Genomic DNA, 23,499 nt, shown 5'->3' on the forward strand with positions numbered 1-23,499 from the left:
CCTAAGATGATCATTTAGCAAGTAAACCATGTTACTAATAAGCAAAGCCAGGGAAAGGGCCGGGCTGCAGCCTCTGGGGGCATTTCTGTAAATGACTCTGGTTTGAAAGGTCAGGAAAGAAAACACATTATCACAACATTCAGGGAAGCCTGTCTCCTGAATCCCTTGGATCAGGAGCTTTGCTGACTTTCCTTCAGATAAATCCTGTCTGCTCTGTATAGCAACTGCCGAGGTTCCTAAATAACCTACCAAATGGTTTTATGGTCTTCTGGGAATGTATTTTCTTACACTGCCTGACACACGGTAAGAAATGAGTATTTACTGAGTAAATTGGTATGTCCCAGCTAAAACTTACACAGTAAAAACTAAACACAGTTCATTCAACCTATGTAAGTGGATGGAGAAAGACATGCCAGGCCCTTCACATTACAGGTCAGGAGATAAAACCCTTCTAAGCAATGCTTAGATAGTAATCCATTTGTGAACATGATAACTAAAACACTCTAGTACCCAACAAAATCTGCACAGGGATTTCTAAAGGTCCAAAGGCCTAAATCTCATTTTGTAAAAATGTGTTTCCACTTAAGAAGAAGAGGGCATCTGAAACCACTAAGTTCTATTTTCTCTCATTCCTATCACTTAAGAACAGCTGAACTGCTTTTTCTGCTAAAAAAAAATCAACTAGTAGAGTAAGTCTGAAAACAGATCCAGGATTGAAAAGCAGTGTGAAGCAAGACCCTACACTGCTATTGTGAACACAACACTCAAAAGTCAAGTCAACTTGGCTCTCAGTGTGCTATGAGCAACCAGTGTTTTTTAATTTTGCTTTTAACTTTATGTTACCTGTATAGATGTTTTGCCTGCCAGAGTGTCAGTAAACCCATGCATCCAGTGCCCACAGAGTCCAGAGGGGGTGTGGGATCTTCCAGCTCTGAAGTTGTACAAAATTGTTAGCCACCAAGTGGGTGCTAAGACTAGAGTCCAAGTCCTCGGGAAGAGACGCTAATACTCTTAACCACTGAAGCAGCTCTCCAGCTCCAACTAAGAGCAAAATTTTAAACATTAAATATCTTGTGACTACGTTTTTTACTCACTTCAAAGCTTCCTCAAATTTGTGGATCTTCCTCTGGGCATCTTCTTTCTCTTTATCGAGTTCACTCTGCAGTTCGTGAACCTGGATGAGAGAATTGGTGAAATTCACTGGGAGATAAGGATACCTAAAAGTACAAAATAAACCCCAACAACAATCTCAAATCTGTTGTGATATGAATTCAGAAATACTTAAATATTTCATGATAGAAACTTGCTTATCCATAGAATATTTTCAATATTCTACTCCCAATATTAATTTCCAGTTCAACACTATTAGATTGTCTTAAATAGGACTTGGTATACATCAACTTCTCAAAGCACCAATCACTTTGACAAAGGAAAGAAATTTCACATGCTTGAGAAGACCAGGATAAATACTGTGTCTGCATTGACCAGATATAAAGCAGCTATTATAAAATCTTCCTTCAGCAATCATGATTTGTGCATCCATTGACCAAGTCTGGGACAAACTCCTTCCTCGTCATGGTTGCCTCCTTCCTTCATGTAGCAACCCTGAGTAGGTGGGATGATGGCATCAACCACGAAAGTGAAGGACATGTTTTCACATATTCAAAACTGCAGGAAGGATACTCCATGTGGACATAATGGTGATCTTAAAACGTGAAAAAGAAATTTTTGAACAGCTAGACAGAAAGGGAAAAGTGAACGACTTATATTTGTAGCCACATAGCTAGCAAGGCTGCAGAGCCTCCCTGGGTGCTAAGAAAGCTCTCAACTTGGTATATGAAAGTACCTTTTAGACCTGCTAGCCACCACCACAGGACTGAATATAAATCTGGACAGTGAGGCAAAAAAAACGAATGACAAGAACCACACATCACACACACACACACACACGCACACACACATGCATGATTTAAAACCATGTCACACACTCCATCAGAACTAGGCAAAAGTAGATTTTTTTTTAAATCAGTTTGGTTAGCATCAGTTTTATTCAAATACCACATACTTTTGGCCTTTCTTTTTTTATAATTATTTTTTAATTTCTCCCTTTGTATAAGGCAAATAAATTAGTAAAATCAACTATATTCTTTTAAACTAGCAGTGAAGCTGGAAAGGCAATTTTTCATGATAATATAAAAAAGCCTTACTAGTTTCTCTGATGGCAAACCACTAAATCAAGACAGAACAGAGAGGCAGAGAAGACAAGCACGCTGAGGCAGTGGCTGACAGGAGAATTAGCAGACACAAGCCCCACTTCTTGGTACTGTAATGATCAATTTAAAATATCTCATAAATACTATCTTATGATGAGAAGATCACCTCACCTTGAATTTTTTTTACCACTAAATTTATTTTATTCTACATAGGAAAAAAATTTTCACAATTTACCCGGCTCAGACTTTAACTCCTATCTTATTTCTTATAGATCCTTGATGTGTATTACTCTGCTTGGCACAGTGTGACAATCTTAAATTGGGACAGAAACAAACTTTGCTCATTAAGTGTTTGGAGGCGAAAGCAACTCTAGCTAGAAAGATAGGGTAAGTTTAAATGGTCGTCTCCCTACTTCTCAAGTTATTTAGCATGTGTGTCTCAGTCCCCTCTACAAATGGGACCAACAAGAGCCATATTAAGATTTCTGGTAAAAGTGAATTATTTCAGGCAAGGTTCTTGTGAATACTAGAACATAGAAAATTCTCAGTCAATGTTAAACATTACAGCTACAGAGTCAGATAGAACACTATATGCATCTCTGGATGATGTAAGGTCATTATGAGTAGCCATCATGTTGTGCACAGTACCAAGGCTGACTGCCCTTTCAGAAAGCAGACCCTGGATGCCAAACATTCTGAGTTCTTGTGAGTGCTCTGAATCGCTCACTACACAATGTTAACCTGTTTCAAGTTTCAGTTATACTACATAATGAGTTTAAGTAGTTAACGATCGTTAGTGAGTGGCACCTTAATGAAAGTAACTATTTCTAAGACTATCTGCTCCATTTCTGAAGGGAGAGGGAACTGTCTGGGTGGGAAGAAGGGCTCCCCTCTAGTCAAGAAGGCATGCACTGATGCACATTCTTGTAAACTATTTCTCACTTACGTTACTAAGTGCCCAGCATCCCTGACCCACACTACAGCAGTCGTCAAGGGATGTTCTGGGTTTGTTTCCTCTTGACAGAATATTTTAATATTGCATGTTTGAGATTCTTTTTAAATTATAGCTTTGTTTTGATCTATATTTTATATGTTTGTCGGTAATATATAATTAAATACCAAGCAAGTAATCAATGCATACTGATTTTGATGGAAGACTACAACTTACTATTTGTGTTTTAGTATTACATAAATAATTTTACATAGAAGAAAAATAAAAAACACCAAAAAAGATGATGCTACTGCCTAAGAACTACTTGTTATTTATTTATATTTCTTTTTCATTTATATTTTTTTAACACAGAGACTTGCTATGTTGCTCAAAGGTAATGTGGAGTAAGATTTAATATGATTTACATCTAGTCATTTTTAATATATAGTTAATATTAAACTATAGTATTGAATGGTGGTTAAGGGACCTAGTTTACTCTTAAACATGAGAATTTACTACCAAGTAGTTGATTTCAGTAGTATAAGCACACTGATGGAACATATGCTGAACACCCACATTTGGGGAATAAAAAAGGAGCATATAAATGAGAAAAAGACCATGAATGATGGCATAGCAAAAACAAAAACAAAAACAAAAAAACAAAAACAAAACAAAAAAAGAGCTGGGGCTGGCCCCAAAACCAGCAGGCTGGACAACACTGCCTCTTAACTCCTCTAATATCCACAGCATACTGTCAACACTATGGGTGACCTCACTGCATGACTTTACTAAAGACTACAACAGCACAATTTATTTTTCTCTTTTAACTTTGGGAAAAGTATTCTTTTTAAAGAAAATTATGTCAGTAAAAATTAAAAATACAATTTAATATATGTAAAACTGCTGTGAACATGTTTAAATTATTTCAATATAATTATATAAAGTACAATGAATGCTAAGCACTGGAAAAACTACTTCAGTGTTTCAGAATTTACATTACACTTATTAACAGTTACAACAGTGCTTTTAGGAGAAGTCAAGTCTAGCTTGGTTTAAGCTGTGTGTGTGAGCATCTGCCTCATGTTCTTCGTTGGGTAAACAGCACCATCAGTCTTTACTCCCAGGGCCTGTTTGGAAAACAAGCACTAGGTTATTTGTAGGAGGCAGGTGTTTCCTTACTAGTAAAATCATTTACTCCAGCAGTTTCCTGATTTAGCAGATTACGACACTTCATCAAACAATGACGGTTAGCTTTATGGCCTATTATTTGTTTGATGTTCAAAGATCTGAAGAGCAGGCAACAGCCACCAGAGATCAATAAAGACCATGAGATAATATGTGTGTGCTTAAATTAGGGCCAGCATCTGATGCTGTTTCTTCCACCTCAAAGACTAGTGGGATGGTACGTTCCCATCCTGCTGCTTTCGTGCTGGCATGAGGAAATAATGTCATTCAGATGGCATTTCCTCCTCTGAACAGATATTCAGAAGCACATTTTATACGGAAAGTCACTGAATGTGCACACCTGTAACTTTCAAAACAAAAGTCTATACACCCCATTTAGCTATCCAGTTACACAGTTACAGGACTATGTGAGATTTATGTTAGCCCTTTGAGCTGTCAGAAGGATATTCCCTCAGGGGGGTAGAAGACATCAAATCTTCAAGGCTTGAGATCACAGCAGGTTTAATAAAGAAAGAAGAACAGATATCAATTTTAAAGGAGAGATTATGGAATTAATTGTGAAACAAAAAGTGAACCACCGAGGAACCTTTTCTTTTAACTTAAACAATCTCAGTAACATATGCAAGATAAACAAATACATATTTTTCTTCTATAGACTTGTTTTAAATAAGTCATGTTTACACTAAAACAGCACAGTGTATTCTGGTTATTTATTTAAACTGTGGCCAGCTGACAGTTCATGGAAGAGGAGTAACTGCTGCTGCAAAGCCTGATAAAGAAGTTTTAGGTCTCCTTTCCCAGGTGGACTTCAAAATGCCTAGCAGGTTACTGATAAAAATGAAATTATAACAGGCATGTAGATATTGCCTTTCTAAAAAGAAGGCATTGACCCCCACTTGAACTCACAAGGTAACCGAAGGCAAGATGAAAGCCTGGCCTCCCCATCTCCATTCTGCATCTGTCTCCTTTACTTCAGGGGTCACTTATTACCTCTGCAGTAAGCAGGGTTCACCACTCAAGGGAAATCTACCTAGGCGCCAGTGCTCCCTAACTTACCTCACTCCCTTTCAAGCTCAAAAGCACAAAAAGAAGAACTGAGGGATCTATCTGTCTACTAGCCACCTTGCTTGCTCTAGACCCCATGAAAGAGCTAAACGGCCTCCAGTCACTGTTCTGAACCTTGGACTCCAAGGAGAGCAGAGCACGTCCAAAGAAGGGAGTCGTCCACTCTAGTGAAATCATAACCTGGAGCAGAGCAGGCATTTCCAAAGAATCAGCTTGTCCCCTCAAGCAATAAAGACTTCTTCAGAATGCCATGCAGAACTAAAACTGAGATATTGATCAAGTGGACCACAGCTTGGCCAGAACTGCTTAACTCTGCACACCACTTGCCCTCCACCCTAATCCTCTCTCTATTTAAACCTAGAGTTCGCATCCATCCCTAGAAGATAGGACTTGTGGTTACTGAGCCACATTTTCTGCTCCATGGATTAAATCTCCTTTCTCTGCTTTTCCTTGGCTCTGTAGCGTGTTGGGAGGTGGCAAAGCCTATCTTCCACGGCTGTTGCAAAGTAGGATTTTGCCCTAAGTTTCAGTTACAAAGCAAATTCTGTTTCCTTCCTTTTGTCTATTCACCAGGGAGAAAGGCTGACAGCAGAACCTTAGATTACTTGGTAGCTAAAATACAGTAAAGAATTCAGTAAAAGCAAAGGCTATCTGGGTCTGTCTCTCTACAGAAGAGTACTCAGTGTGCCTTGCTCCTCGACAACAGCCCATCCTGTTCCACAGGCCAGCACATGAGAGAACTGGCACAGACCACAGCAGAGCAAGAGGCCAGAAAGAGTACACAATGGAAGAGGGGCCAGAGGGCTACCCAGGGGACAATGATGAATAGTACACCCAGGCTAACCCAGTGCCTTACACAATGGAGACAGCTTCCAACAGTCAGTCAGTCAGTCAATCAATCTCTCTCTCTCTCTCTCTCTCTCTCTCTCCCTCCCTAAAGCAAAATATTTAGGAAACTGCATTTCTCAGCAACAGAAACTGAAAAGCTTCACTTAAATAAAAGACATTATTTCATATTCCTGTTCAGATACTATTTTATAGATATAAATATACTAGACAACTTACAATGAATTATAATAAAACTGCAGGAGTAAGAAAATAAATACAATTATAAAAAGCACACAAACAGATCAATATATATCAGAAGAAATCCCTTTTTTGTAAGTCACAACATACTCTTTATCCTATACATCTCTTGGAGGGCAAAAGGACTAATGGCTCCCAGCCTCACCCTATTATCTAACATGATGTCCTGTCCAGTAGAAGCACTTAAAGATTATCAACTAAGCAACTAGAAGAACAAAAAAGAATGGGTTACAGTGTGAACTGAGAATGCTACAATACATACCTGGGTTAGTTTAACTTACATACATTTTAGAGGAAGGGTAAACCTCATTTTCTATTATATTTTACAAGTTGATTCATTTGGCAAGTATTAACAATAAATAATAAAAAATGTCAAAAAAAACTTTGTTATTTCAACTACTTTTACTTTCCCTGTCTTATAGAAAACCATCTCAGAATTGAGATATCAGTCACAAATCTATCATTTGTTGTTTAAAGTATTAAAAACTTTAGTTACTACTGATAATAGGAATATTAAAATACATTTAAGAATTGTGCACGGTTCTGAATGCTAAGTTGCTGCCAGGCTTTAAGTAGTCAATGCTCTGACTGTTTTAGGGTTTTTGATTACAGATCTGAAGTTCTTATAACATGGATGATACACAGGAATGCAATGGTAGTCTCAATTATTTCAAACTTGTAGAAATAAAAAATCAAGTTGTTTGTAAGAGAGGCTCAGTCAGTGATAATCTTCACTCACCCAACAGAGTATAAAACTAGAGCTTTAATGTTGGTGTGATTAACAACCAAACTTGAAGCTGTTCATGAAAACTTTGATTATATTGGTTAGCTGAGATTGAATTAATAAGAAAAAATCCTTTAAAGGATGAGGTAAATAAATTACTTTATTGAATCAGCCCCCTTTACCGGCTTAAGTTGTTATTTTAAATGTTTATACTTTCCAACCATATTACCTTTTTGTCATAGGTGTGTTTTAAATGGTTTTTCTCCATGTGAAACTTATTTTCTTGATCCTGTAAATGACAAATGTTTATTCTTAGTATCTTTTATATTACTTTTAGAGATAATAAAAATAATGTCCTGATAAAAGTAATGAATGTACTGGATATCAATGTTAGAGTTATACATGTCAATTGCTTATCATTGGGACAACCCTAAGCACCTAAATGTCAAAGTCACGAGCAGCTTTATGTAACAAGATATAAGACCTCAGCTGTGTGAAGGTGTTCCTGTCCTCAATACAAGGACTGCTGTGACGTTTAAGACTACAAGACCAGGAACAATAACTATGTCAAGATGTTAAGGCCAACTATGCAACTACTTCCTATCCTACTCCTTGGTGCTTGTGACTGAGAGAAAATGAAAATGCTGAGAAAAGGGGAAAAGGGACAAAGACAGTGGAGTTTCATAACTTCAGTGGGAGGACTTTCTTAGATAATACACCTATATAAGAAAATTTTTTCACATCAAACAAAAACTTGATGGCATACTATACTAATAAAATATATAGAAATAACGGCAAATAATATATTCATACTTATAAAATTTATTATAACTCCTATTCACACCAGTGCCCTGGAGAACATTATGGACATTATACCAAAAAATAAATATTAGGACTTACTTTTAAAATTTTTTGACATTAAAATATTTAATTTATATATATGATATATTTGAATAATTTCATTTCAAATTAGCATACAACATATTAGATATCTTTATGGCATTTTGAACACAGTATATTAGTAGAATTCCTTCTCTACTTCCCCACGTCCCCTCTGCCCACAGTCCCCCTTGTTCTCATCTCCAATATTACTTCTTCTTTCATGCTCCATATGCCCTTTTGTACAACCTCACCCCTCCCATCACCCATCTTTATCATGTCTTGGTCTCCATTCTTGTTTTTTAGCTTTTACCCATACCCCCCAACACACACAGATGTACACATTATGGGCTATCACTTACATACATAAACCCTTAATGTATTCTCGTATATGGCTAATTTTTCTGTTATTTTTTTTTAATGAACTCTCATTTATAAACATAGATCACGACAGTAAAGGAACTGGGCCCAGTGACCTTGGTGAAAGTACAGGACTCACTTTTACTTGCTGCTTCCTCTGAAGCTCCGATTCCTGAACCTGCTGTTTTAATTGACAGATGTTCTGTTCTAACTCTTCAATCACACCAGATGTCTAGGAGGATTGCAAGAACAGAAGGCAGAGCATTGACTCTTTGTACCATTACACAGTTCTGCTTGACATAAAGCCCATTTATCCCTAAAAGCTTAGTCAGAATTTAAGTCACATATAAATCTGAGTGAAAAAATATTTTTAAAGACAATATAAAACTTAAATCTATTTGAAATATACTGTAAGAGGGATAGCAAGCTGAGCAGTAAATAGAGTAACATTTGAAGCTAAAATTAGTATTTCAAAATAAAAATGTAAATTAAAATCTGCATAGTAATTAATGCTATGAAAATGAAAAAATTAGTTTAATTTTATAGGCATTATTAAAATTTAAAAAATAAGAATAAAATAAAACAAACATTTCAAAGTAAGCCACGACATGTGTGCAGAAATACTTCAGAAGGCATTTCTAAGAATTCTATCTTTAAACCTTTAGTGCTTTAGGAGAGCGTCAAACAGAGCCTGCTGCTAAATGCTCTGTGGGCAATGAAACACTTAGTGTTTTCAGCACCCTAAATAGCATCATGCGTCTTGAAGTCTGGTGGTTTCAAGAACAGAAGGAAGGGACTAATCTCAAATGGAAATGACCGGCTGAGAGAGCACTGCAATGGCTGAAAATGTGTGCAAATGTGGCTGCAAACACGTACAATACCTTAGAAGCTGAAAGTGCATGCTCTTGTCTCAGGAGATTTATGTCAGAATCGTATTTGGATTTTAGTAATTTCACATTTTGCTCATAGTCATTTACAAGATGCTCTTTCTCTTTATGTAGTATGTTACGTCTAAAACAGTAAGATGAAAATAATGTTATATATATTTTTGGAACCAATCTGTAAAATGGTTATCAACTAAACTAATAATCAACTAAATTTAAATATACTCTCTTTTTATATATGAAGCAAATATCCATATTTTCATCAACTGATTTCAAACACTATGTTTTTAAGTATTTAAAAAATATGTAAAGAATCCACTTGGTACTAATGTCATAAGATTTACTACACCAAGTGTGACCTGCTTACAGTCACCTACAGTCAGAGTGTGAGCTCTGTGCCCACAGACAGCTGTCACACTACCTTGTCTTTAACTCCTGTAATTCACTACATGTTATCTGGTAGCATCTTTCCAGCTCCATTTTTTCTTGGGTCAATTTCTGCCTCTGTAGATTGCTGTTCTCTGCTTCTCCCATCAGTTGCTGGACACGGGCCTCCAGTTCTTTAATCATGTGGTTCTAAAAGCGCAAGTCATCGTTAGGAAAACCTCTAATTAGTTTTTCAGCCATGTGTGCCAATGAGCACTATGAAGAAACAAATTAGAGTAATAAGACCAAATAAACCAGAATCAATATTAGGAAAAATTAAATCTCTAAAAATAACTTTTTGTTGTTGTTGTTTTGTTTGAGACAGGGTTTTTATGTGTAGCCTTGGCTGTCCTGGAACTCTCTTTACAAACCAGGCTGGTATTGAACTCAGATCTGTCTGTCTCAGCCTCCTAAGTGCTAAGATTAAAGGCATGTACCACCCCCACCTGGCCTAATGAAATATCACCTTTTTACCATAAAATCAACAACATGTTTACACCTATCCAACCATTCACTCCTCTGTGGAATGTTTGCCGAGTGTGAAATGTTCCCATGAGAGTATCGATGCTCCCCTCAGGTGGACTGCAATCCCTCTGTGCCTGCTCATACTTCAGCTTTGTCCCTTTCACTTAAGGTTCTAATCAGGATATTTTAAAATGAATCCATAACTCCACCTTTTAATGCAAGGAGTACTATATAACATATACATTACTAGAAAGTATAATTTATCACATAAATTCTTATTTGTTTCATCCGTTAGATTTTTCTATTTCATTTAAAGGTGTTTTCTATTTTTCTAAGGTATTCAAAAGCATTATTCAAATAAATTGCCTCTTTTTTATTTGGTATTTAAGTTATTTTGAATTCTTCACTTTGGCAGGGCTGCATTTAAAGCCTGAATAAAGGTGTTTATGAGCTTCTAAATGCTTTATTCAAAACTGCACTAAGCCAGCATTAGCTGAGAAACAACTGGCTTTCATTTTAACAACCACTCTTCTAATAAATGCAAGTAGGAAAAGGTTAGCGTGGTCCTTCTTTCCTACTGTTTTTCTACAACAAATAGTTAAGATGAAGTTTAAACATCACTATTAAACTCCAACATTCTCTCTTCATTTCACCTTTTCTTCATTATAAAACTGAATAGATTGGCGAGTTAAATTTTGCTGCAACAACTTCCAAGTACGTGAAATTGAAAGCAGCACATCAGTGAGTGTCTTACCAGGACAGAGCATACGTGCAGCCGCATGCTAACCCAATGCACCCCTGCATCCCCTCTGTACTGCTGAGCCAGCTGCTTAAGGAAGGTAGCTCCCCTCTGAGGCCACTCTGAACTACATTCCTGCAGTGACACACTTGTGACACAAACAAGAAGGAAGCTTTGCTCTCCAATTTTAAGTGGTGGATCCAGGGAATCCAGGGGATCCTTCTGTGGAATTGGTACAAAGGAGACAATGTCTAGGAAAATCAGGACTGCTACTCCACCTCAGAAGCCTAGGAGGGGGAATTCGGCTTATGAGGGGTGTCATACAGACCATAACTCTCCTGTTAAGAACACATAAAAGACACAGAAATCAGCCTGAAACACATCAGGAAGGGGTTGTGATGCCCAGACAGGCTGGACTGAGGAAGAGGAGGAGCCGCAGGCTGTGCCAGCCTTCCCTGTAAGTTGCACTCCCCACCCTTTTGCTTTTTCTTTCTTTTTTACTCCTAGAGGTATTTTCTAAACTTGAATGAGGACTGGACAAGAAACTCAAAGCAGGAGTAGCCAAGACCACTGAGCCTTGAAGCAGCAAAAGTTCTCAGAAGAACACTGCACAAAGTGAGGTTTGGTCACTGTATAGAGACAGGAGACAAGAATTCCAAATGAATCTTGATTTCCCATATTCAAAGATTACCCATATTCAAAGAAAGAAATGAGTAGCTATTATAAACTGTTATAAAATAACATGGTTGCCAATGAAATAAATCAAGACCTAGGGGCTGAATAGATAGAGTTAAACCTACAGGCTTTGCTTAAGTAAAAAAATGTCTCCATCAGCCAGAAAACTATCTTTTTCTACAATATTAATAATTGAATATAGTGAGGATAAGAGGAAATACTCACATGAAATTACAAACTACTTTTTTATAAGAAAAGAAGAAGAAATGCGAGGGGCAGATATCTACTGTTTCAATAAAGAAAGTGACAAACATTCTAACAATACTGTGATCTCAAATGTCAGGTATCACAGAAGAGATCAGTGATAAGGTGAACATAAATTTTTAATTTGGGTATTAATCAAATGTTAAAACTTTATTGGACCTAAATAAGATACTTGTAAGCTGTAGTCATTGGCTATTCCTGCTAAATAAAGTTATCTATGCTATAACAAACTTGTTGAGGATGTAGAGAAATTGAAAATCTTGTATAGTACTAGCAAGACAATTATATTAATGGAAATAACCTAATTTCAAAAACAAAAACTCTGTATATCCCCTCAAATGCAGATCTTAGGCTAGACTTTTTAGATAACTGGATTTAAGCTGAAGTGTAAGTAGGAGCCAGCAAGCAACAAAGGAACCCTGAGGTTGGGAGGTCCTGAGAGCAGGGTGGAGAGAGGAACAGCAAAAGGAGGAAGCCTAGAGAAGGAAACACCAAGACAAGGTAGGAGTAGGAAGAAGGGGAAGGAGGGAAGGAGTCTGCAAAACTAAGGGATAATGACAAACAAAAGCATGTTGCTTTATATGCTAAATAAAAGTACAACTTAAAAAAATATATGAATGAAGTTCTCTACATAGATGGTTACCTTTATTCCCAGAAGTCATTGGATTTCAAACCAAAATTCCAGTACCAAGTGCATGTTGGCTAGACAATCTTCAGAGATTCCAAAACCAAGCAAGACTACTGCCACTGCTCACCTTAACTAGAATAAAAGACTATTGCTGAAGACATTGCACTCGGGATACAGAACATAGAAAAACCAAGCTGGTACTCCATTGGAAGCTTCTCCCTGCTGGCTGACATGTATAGATTCATAGTTCTAGAAGGTTCTATGCAGGCTATAGGGGAGAAAAGTGATCATACCCATCTATAAACCAAAAGTGCTACAATCCTGAACTACACAGCAAACTATGCTGACAGGCACAATAACGGTGTGGGTGTTCTGGGGATAACTTCCCTCTGATTGTATTTGAGGTTCTTCATATATAATGGTATAGAACTATTCAAAAGCCTATGGTGATGGAGACCAAAGATAGTTGGGAGGAATGCATTGCTGTAATTTGGCCAAATGGGCATGTAGTTAAATTGTCTTCTAATTTATAGTTATACTATTTGGTTAGAGAAGTCTCTTTCAGCCACTGACTGGATCCATAACTGGGTGAAATGCTGAGTATGACTGTTGAATGCTTAGCTCCCAAGCATAAATTAATCATAAATTATTTTTGCTGTTAAACATTTTTATTGTTAATTGGATGGTTGGTTGGCTTGTTGGTTGGTTGGTTATTTTATCTGAGCATTGGCCTTCGTGTACATAAGTTTGCCACACGCATGTTTGGTATCCATGGAGGTAAGAAGAGGGCATTAGATCCCCTGGAACTAGACTTACAAAGTATTTGTGAACTGCCATGTGGGTTGTAGGAACCAAACCCAGGTTTTCTACAAGAGCAGCAAATGCTCTTCCACATTGAGCCATCTCTCCAGTCCCCTTAGTGTTACTCCTGTTAACCACTGCTAAGATAAGATTAGTGCTATAATTTGATGGCCACAGCATGGTCTTACATGAGTAATGTATGATAAAAGGGGTTGGTTAGGGAATCCTGATCATTTCTAAGCTCCTTTGAGAGCAATTCTTTGTAAGTGAAATAAGACTCAAAAACTTATTAATCTTCAGAGCTGCAAAAATAACAACCCATTATCACAAAATTTCTCTCAGCTCATTACCCACTCATGTCTTGAATATCTTGGTAGGCTTAGATTAAAGTCAAAAGACATCAGGTTTAAAATACAACAAAAATAATCTTTAAAACATAAGGTTTTTAATTATTTATTTTAGGGATATGTGTGTCCCCACGTCCATATACATAAGTATGTAAGGTTGCCTCCAGAAGACAAAAGAACACGTAGGACCCACCGACAGGCAGTTGTAAGCCAACCAATGTGGGTGCTGGGAATCAAATTTGGGTTCTTAGGAAAAACAACAAGCACACTCAATGACTGGGCCAATCAGTCTATCCCAAAGAAATCCATTGTAAAATATATAGGGGATGATGCAATGCCTTAGTAGTTAAGAACAATAACTGATCTTGCAGAGGACCCAGGTTCAGTTCCCAGCCTCCACATGATGGTTCAAAAATATATATAATTCCAGTTCAAAGTGATCCAATGCATTTTTCTGGTGTCTATGTGTTCCAGAAATTCACACAATGCACATACACAAATGTGAGTAAAATATTTAAGTACATAAAAAATAATATTTTTCAAATGTAAAATATACATGTGGAATACTCTAGAAATAAAAATTCCCCAATCATTCCCTGCCAAACCTTCTAAGCAGCAGTATAGGTTTGTAAGTGGGTTACTATGTGATTACCCTCATATGCCTCCATCTTAAACTTCACTGAGTAAGTCAACTATATACAGTATAACAACTAAGATTTAAATACTCATGAATAATCTCTTTCTAGCCTGGATTTATTATGATTTCTGTAGGCTGATTTTTTTTAATTCCATCAAATTAAATGTTTAGCTTTGCTAAATGTTTATCTTTGTTTAAAAATCCCTATTCTGGAATGATGAAATTGTAAAAAAAAAAAAAATAAGTACATTCCAAGTTAATTCTTAAATAATGGGGATAAAGAGGAACAAGGCCCCTACCAGTCCCTACAGCATGGAAGTCAGCATGTGCCCTCAGGCTCAGGCCACTTCCCAAAGTACAGCTCACATCTGATGTTCACACTACCCAGAACACACCCAAGACCATATTTTACTGGATTACTAAAGATTATATCTTCAGAGAATCCCTTAGCAAATAATTCAGATATGAGTAAAAATCAAATACAGATAGGTAGGTAGATGTTATAGATGGAAGACAGATGTCAGATAGATCCAAGAACAATTTTAAAAATGAGCAAAACGAGTCTACTTGGTAGTGACTGTGAGGATTGACAGAGATTGTGTGGTCCTAAGCCTGAGACAAACAGAACAATCATGAGTAAGGAGACAAAGAATGGAAGTCAAGAAAAGAATTCAGAAATAGAAAAGGGAAAAAAGCAACCAACCAAGCTAGGAGAAAGGGAAAAGAAAGGTGAGCTGATACAACTAAAACAGATAAAGACAACTGATGCAGCAATTCTCAAGAGTGAGATCAAGCTAGTGGCAAAAGTCAGCATGATTTATGAGATGCAGACAGGTATTGATATTAAGTCAGTTTCCTATGTTTTAATAAGATATATATATATATATATATATATATATATATATATATATATATCTTATTAGTGTTTAAAATATAGAACTTGATTAAGTGTATTTTGTCCTAATTTTCTGGTTTAGTAACCATTAAACACAAAATTTTTTTACTTACTCTTCTGTGCTGCACCTCACAATGCCCAAGACCTGTAACTAATGTGACTTTGTTTGTTCTGTGCAGTATTAGAAATTGGACCCAAGGCCTCATACATGCTAGGCAAGTTCTTTGCCATTAAGCTTCAATACCATCTGTAAATATATTAACAGAAGTTTTTAGATATAACCAATTTAGTATGAGTCATTCTGAGCACAGAGTCCTGAGTCCATAGATAGTGTCCTCACAAAAAGGCTACATGCGGATACTGGCACAGAGAACATGCAGACCATCGAGGGATGGCACAGCACATGCTGGAGAATTGCAGCTGGCAGTCAAAGAATGTCAGGGCTGTCTGCCCTCACAAGAAGCTAAAAGAGGCAAGAAAAGTTCTTTCACTTACAGCATCTTCAAAGACAGCAGGTTCTGCTGATACCATGAGTTTTACTGGCTGGCTGGGAACTGTTAGACAATACATCTGTGCTGTTCCAAGTCACCTAAGTCATTTGACAATGTTAGGTAACTAAAGCACATGTCATACTGCAAGGTTTATGTTTGTGTGTCTGAATGTCACTGCCCAGCACCAGAGGGACGTCACATAAAGTTTCACCAACATTAGTTTTATTATACAGATACTTTACTTTCTATCTTGTCTCTTCTACATGTTAAATAACAAGTATGAGTAGGTGTATTCTTTGTTTTGTTATGGTTTTCATACATAATAAGAGCAAAGTAAAAGGAAACCACTTTTATTTATTTTTATATGTGCGTTTCTTTTTGCTAAGCTGAATGTCTAAGTACATAATTATGACAAAATAATTGTGTCTTGATAGAAGCATTAGTAACAGGTTGGATATATACTTTTGTATATTATATTAATTTTTATTTAGCTACAGAGAATAAGAAATATTTTCAAGAAAATGATTCTAAGTAGAAAACACTATACACATTATGAGTGTGTATAAGTGTGTGTGTGTGTGTGTGTGTGTGTGTGTGTGTATGTGTGTGCAGTTAGAAATGGTTGATTGCAGCGAAAGAACAAACAAGGAATTGGAACATGTGAGATGAGGGCAACAGAGGCTTTGGGAGAAGAAGGAAGGGGACAGCAAAAAGGACAGGGATGAGGGAAGGCAATGGGAAGGGGGACAAATAAAAACAAAATATGCATGAAGCACCATAATGGCAGCCATTATTCATATGCTAGTTTAAACAATGAACAAATAATGATAATAGAGAAGCAGTCTTTCTTCAAATTCTGAGTCTACATATCTTTTGAAATAACTTTGATTTAGAAACTGTTTCTCACCATTATTTAACATCTTATATAAATTCTAGTCAGTGTACTGCACTGTAAAATATTTGTTATATATTCATAAGGGGTTAAAATCTGTGATAAACATTTAAAGCAAAAGTATATCTATTAATATATATAAAATATTTATGTATTATGTATGTATGTGTTTAATGTGTCTAGATATTTTGCCTGCATATATGTCTATGCACCACATGTGTGCAGTGCCCAAGGAAGCACCCAACCATCAGAAACTGAAGTAACAGAGAGTTGTAAGCTGCAGTGTGTGTGCTGATAGCTAAACACAGGTGCTCTGTATAAGCAACAAAGGCTCTTAACCATTGAACAACCTCTCTAGCCTCCAAAAGTATGTGACTTTTAACAGTAAACATCAGAAATATCACAGATGATGTCTTTCTAAAGAATAGATATTCTCATGTTTCTTATGATTGTGGAGCACAGATTCTAAATGTGACCATCAAAGAAAAGGGCTCAAACAGGACAATTGTACTCAACAAGGAAGACAGACTGCCACATTGAACATCACAAGTAACTATAAGCTACAGAAATGATGTCAGAAAAGCCAGAGAAACTAGCCAGCCATAAACAATCAAGACTTTCATTGAAAAGAAGTTACATAGCAACAGTCAAGACAGATGGAGAGAGGAAGAAAGACTCCAAGTAAAACTGGAAAAAAAAAGTCATGCATACAAAACCATTGACATTAGATTCCAATCTTTCACTAATCACAGCAAAGCAACAACTACAGAGGTAAAAGACTATAAACTATAGTCTAATATAACTATAATATGACTATAGTCAAAGCAAAACTATAAAATGTTTAGTAAAGCATATGGTGAAGCATCCTGCACTTTCAGTAGAGAGAGATTTGTTCAACAAGACACAAAAGGCAGGACTCATGTGGCAATGCACTGGGGAGGCTAGAGTTGAAGCCAAACTTTGTTTCAAAGGAAAGGGAAGGGAAGGAGACTGGGAAAGGAAAAAATAGAAACTGAGGGGGAGGGAAGGATGAGAGTAGGTGGAGGAAGATGGGAAGGGAAGAGGAGGGCACAAGAAACAGGAAAGGGGAAAATGAAGAGAAGGGGAGTAAAGGGAATGGAAGAGAGGAAAAGTAAAAGGAGATGAAGAAAGAAGAGAGAAAAAGAAGCAGCAGGGGAAATAGGAAAAAATGCAGCAAGTTTAAAGGATGGGTAAATCTGATGGAGTTACAGGCTTCCTTCATTCAAAGGTCACCTCTCCCTCTAAAACCCATTGACTGATTGTTATAATCTAGGGACGCCATCTCTCTCCAAAGCTATATTCCTTTAAGATTGGTGAAGCCTGCATCTCACATATGAGAAGCTGCCAGTGGGCCTTTCAGAAGCCTCTATCCTGAGACTCACCGTCTCCTCACCTCAACAAGCTCTATCTTAGTTTGCTTTCCATTGCTGAGATAAAACACCAGGACCAAAAGCAACTTGTGGAGAAAGGGGTTTATTTTGCTTCCTCTCCTACATTATAGTCTATCATTTAAGGAAATCAAAGCAGGAACTCAAGACAGGAACAGGAACCTGATGCAGAAGTCATAGAGGAAAACTGTTCATAGCTTACTCAGCCTGCTTTCTTATATAACCAAGGATTACCAGACTAGAGGCAGCATAGACCTCAGGGAACTGGGCACGCCCGTATTATTAAGAAAACACACCACAGGATTCTCCATAGGTCAATCTGATGGGAAGATTTTCTGAATTGCATTTCTTCTTCCCAAATAATTCTAGATTTTCTCACGTTGACATTAAACAAGGCAGTATAAGTTCACACTAAGCAACGAAAAACTTGATTTCCTGTTTTCCCGAATATGTATCAGAATGGCAAACCCCAAGGACATGAGTTCAGAGTCCAACATAATTGCAACCCATGGTGAGGAGAGTGAAGGCAGGAGCACAAACAGGAGATCAAGCAGAAACTATGAAGAAAAGGGGTTACTGTCTCATTCACTAGCTCATGCTTAACCACTTACATATATTAGGAGGTTTTTTCAGAGTCAAACAAAAATACTGGGCATGAAAAAGAAGTTAAAGTAAAAGTGTAACAAATGCAATAAGTGGAAAATCTATTAAAGAATGGATTGATGAAAATAGAATAAAATAAGCTTTCACAGATAGAAATAAAGAAGAGTGAGAAGGCCTAAGAGAAAAAAATACAAAATACAAAATAAGGCCTAAGAGAAGATCTTAAAAAAGAAAAAAGAATTTCTATGCATACATTTATCATAACAAATGAAAAAATATTTAAAGCCCTCAAAATAATGAAAAATGACATTTTTAGAAACACAATAGTGACAGTTAGTGTGTGTAAAACCTAGGAATCTATTAGTGTTTAAAACTACTTACTCACTTGGAAAGCACTAGAGGCCACAGCTTTTAGTAATGTGCACATGCCAGCACAGCCACACTGTTATCTGAGAGTAAACATCTAAAGGCACACTGACACTCTTCCTTGGTTTTAACTGTCTTCTCTGGGAGGTCAGGCAGTAGTACTTTACAGCCCGCCATTCCAAGAATTCAAAGGACTTCAAGGACTCTGGGGAATCTGTCCACCACACTTAGCAAACTGCACCAAACCCAGAGCCTTCCTTCTCTTCAGAAAATCACCTAGCTTTTTCCTGAGGAGTTAGGACTCAAGACAACCCAGCTAATATGGGGGAGACCATAGACATGCAGCATCCTGTTGGTGCTCATTCTCTCATTTTAAAAGTTGCATCAGAGACACCTGGACCACATGCAAATATAGGTGCATTAGTCCTTGTACCCTCCCTTACTGCTGCTAACAGATCCAAGATGGCCTGACACCTCTATAGCCTCTCAGAGTCCTGTGCTTTTTTGAACCTGTCAGGTCAATTTCAACTTCACCGCTGCATTTCCAACACTGTTATGATTTGAATCTGAACTGTTTCCCATAGGGTCATGTTTTGAAAGCTTTGTTTCCAGGTAGCTGTGCTATTTCAGGAACCTGTCAAGCCTTTAAGAGGTGGAACCCTGACTGGCTCAGGGCATGCATTTGAAGGTTAGTCTCTGTATCCTGGATCTGTTGGTAATTTATTTGCATCTTAGCCTAATGTTATATAAGGAGCCTCTGTGACAGGTTCATGGTGACAGTCTGTCTTTTTCACTTATATAACTATTTTTATGTGTTTCATTTTCAAAGATAGGATCAACAACTAAATATTAAGTATATTATGTATAACTTCATTTGTGTGTCAATTTAATATTTCCAACAACTTCCTATTATTTTCGCAATTAACATACAAAGCATTAAGAAGAAATCTAAACTGTTAAGGATTTGAGATTTCTCCAAATGACATATATATATGGTGCTTCAGATAATGCTCTACTAAGAAAATGTGTCAGAATATGCTGTAATACTTCCTTCACACCAACTTTAAATATTTTGAGAAAAATACTTCTATCTTCAGATTAAAAGAATTTTTAAAAGAAAATAATTATTTCTGAACTAAAAATTAATGAAATAAATTTGCAGCTACTTCTAAGCGATTGAGAAGCATAAGGAACACAGACGAGTCCGGGTCAGCATCTTAGTGAACTCTAGGCCTGTACATTGCTGCTGTCTCCTGTAAGAAAGCAATGCTCTTCATTTAAATTTCACAAAAAGTTTATGGACAGTGCATATCAGTGAAGCATAAGGCCATGAGAACTAAGGTAGCCAGAGAAGACGACACTCACTGTGGACTGCGTCTGCAGCATGTAGTCGCCCTCCATTTTACTCAGACGCACATTGGTGTCCTCCAGCAGTTCCTGAATAGTCTCTGTATGGTGCTTCTGAAGCTCAAATTTTTCCTTTTCCATTTCTGCTACCGCATTGTGAAGCTGCACAATGAAGTTGAGAGTCTGTCACCACCACGGAATACATCATTTTGAAATCAATAAATGCTTTTCAATATTCCTATTTATATCTATAAAGTAATTTGAACAAGAATCTAAAACCCACAAGTAAAAATACCATACAAAAAGGATGCAAATTTTTCCTGTTTTCCAGAACAGAAAATTTTGATGGCAAATTTTAAAGAAATGTCCTATCTTGTGCAGAAATTAAGTAAACCTGATTGATAATATATTTCTCAGTTAAATAATAGTATTAGTGGTCTTCAAAATACAAACAGAAAAACACATATTAGCAATCGTTTTGTTGTTTCTTGTGAACAGTAATTCAGCATCTGTATCATTTGTTTCAGCTGTACAATATAAATGTGGAAATGCGTCCTATGTAAATTCTATGCCAAAAAGAAACTTGCTTGGCATTCCATAACCAATAAAACATCAAACACAAAGATCGTGTTTATTAGTGAGATACACAGAGTAAGAATGATATCAAAAAAGGATTGTACATCACAAGTGCTGCATGCAAAGCTCTTAATTGATCGATATTCTTTTTTTTATTTGCTATATTCTTTAGTTACATTTAAAGTGATTTTTCCTTTCCTGGATCCCCACTCCCTGAAAGTCCCATAAGCCCTCTTCCCTCTCCCTGTTCCCCAATCCACCCCTTCCCACTTCCCTGTCCTGGTATTCCGCTACACTGCTGCACTGAGCCTTTCCAGGACCAGGGGTCACTCCTTCCTTCTTGGGCATCATTTGATATGTGAATTGTGTCTTGGGTATTCCAAGTTTCTAGGCTAATATCCGTTTATCAGTGAGTGCATACCATGGTGTTCTTTTGAGACTGGGTTACCTCACTTAGGATGATATTCTACAGTTCCATCCATTTGTCTAAGAATTTCATGAATTCATTGTTTCTAATGGCTGAATAGTACTCCATTGTGTATATATACCACATTTTCTGTATCCATTCCTCCTTTGAGGGACATCTGGGTTCTTTCCAGCTTCTGGCTATTATAAATAGGGCTGCTATGAACATAGTGGAGCATGTATCCTTATTACATGTTGGGGAATCCTCTGGGTATATGCCCAGGAGTGGTACAGCAGGGTCCTCCGGAAGTATCATTCCCAGTTTCCTGAGGAACCGCCAGACTGATTTCCAGAGTGGTAGTACCAGCTTGCAACCCCACCAGCAGTGGAGGAGTGTTCTTCTTTCTCCACATCCTCGCAGCACCTGTTTTCTCCTGAGTTTTTGATCTTAACCATTCTGACTGGTGTGAGGTAAAATCTCAGGGTTGTTTTGATTTGCATTTCCCTGATGACTAAGGATGTTGAACATTTCTTTAGGTGCTTCTAAAGGTGAAAATTCTTTGTTTAGCTCTATACCCCATTTTTAAATAGGGTTATTTGGCTCTCTGGAGCCTACCTTCTTGAGTTCTTTGTATATCTTGGATATAAGCCCTCTGTCTGATGTAGTGTTGGGAGAAACCGAGAATTTTCATGACAAAAACAAATTTACACAGCATCTTTCCATAAATCCAGCCCGTCAAAGGAAAATGAATGGAAAACACCAACAAAGGGAGGGAAACTACACTCAAGAAAAAGCAAGAAAATAATCTCCTTTCAACAAACCCAAAATAAGATAACCACACAAACAAAAATTACATCAAAAACAGCAGGAAGCAACAACCACTATTCCTTAATATCTCTTAACATCAATGGAATCAATTCCCCAATAAAAAGACATAGACTAACAGACTGGATTTATAAATAAGACCCAACATTTTGCTGCATACAGGAAACACATCTCAGTGTCAAAGATAAACACTAAGAGTAAAAGGCTGGAAAACAGTTCTCCAAGCAAATAGTCCCAGGAAACAAACTGGAGTAGCCATTCTAATATCAGATAAAATAGACTTTCAACCAAAAGTCATCAAAAAAAAAAATACAGAAGGGCACTTTGTACTCATCAAAGGAAAAATCTACCAGGAAGAACTCTCAATTTTGAACATCTATGCCCCAAATACAAAGGTACCTGCATTCATTAAGGAAACCTTACAAATGCTTAAAGCACACATTGCACCCCACACAATAATTGTGGGGGACTTACACACCCCATTCTCTTCAATGGACAGATCAGGGAAACACAAACTAAATGGAGATCAATACTCTTAAGTTGCTTAAATGGCTGAAACTTTAACAAAAACACTGAACAAAGGTAAAGGAACTGAAGCCAAAAGCGGAGAACCAGACAGGTTTCAGTGGTGAGTGAAGGCTGGAAGCTGCTCTTAGCCATAGCCATCCCTTCTTTCATCTTACTGAGAATCGAATTCTAACTTACATTCCCTGGATCCAGTGCCACTTATAAGATGGGAAACACAGGAGTTAAAAAGAGTCTCTAACAGATGCCTTTAACTCACTGTCCATGAACAGAGAGAAAGGCATGGGCTAACGAAGGCAGTGTGAATTCCCATCTGGCAAGGAAGATGCTGGAGGAACAGAAGGCCGAGTCATGGAGAGAAGCAGACAGAGAAAGCAGGAAAGATGCAGTACCCCACTGGTGAGAGTCTCAAGAACCTTGATTCCAGTTTCTAGCTTGGCAAGAAGAGTAAGGATGATCAGAAACAGCCATCCAGAATACCCTTCAGCTTTGCAAATTTAATACAAGTAGTTTTGACTAAGTACTACTTCAAATCTGACCACTGAATTGTAATTTTCTAAAGTCTGTTTGCACACCAGGGATGCACACCAGGGATCCAAGATGATCACTAAGCCCCAGTACCAACACCTCAGTGCTTCGCCAGTGCATGCAAGCAGAACTATCCACTAGGGATTTTACTCACATCAAAACAAGTCTGCACTATCATCTTCGAGCTGGGTTAAATAACTGTTCCTGGCATTTTAAGAGAGAAATGACTCAAATCCCAAATTAAAACCATTATTTCCATAATCATTTTAGTTAAAACCTATTGGCTATGACAAAAAATGCAAAATTCATTAAAATAAGTATAAAATA

General features: G+C 37.2%; 1 protein-coding gene across 1 annotated transcript in view; it reads right to left on the minus strand.

Moving 5' to 3' along the window:
• Cep112 (centrosomal protein 112) overlaps positions 1 to 23,499 on the minus strand; it is a 468,121-nt gene that overhangs the window by 345,783 nt on the left and 98,839 nt on the right. The window contains 6 exon segments of the mRNA XM_052196570.1: positions 1,095 to 1,174; positions 7,434 to 7,493; positions 8,583 to 8,675; positions 9,325 to 9,454; positions 9,749 to 9,903; positions 20,331 to 20,474. Of these exon segments, the coding sequence (XP_052052530.1) occupies positions 1,095 to 1,174; positions 7,434 to 7,493; positions 8,583 to 8,675; positions 9,325 to 9,454; positions 9,749 to 9,903; positions 20,331 to 20,474 (662 nt within the window).

This window comes from Apodemus sylvaticus, chromosome 10 (assembly GCF_947179515.1).
Source record: "Apodemus sylvaticus chromosome 10, mApoSyl1.1, whole genome shotgun sequence".
Lineage (NCBI taxonomy): Eukaryota > Metazoa > Chordata > Mammalia > Rodentia > Muridae > Apodemus > Apodemus sylvaticus.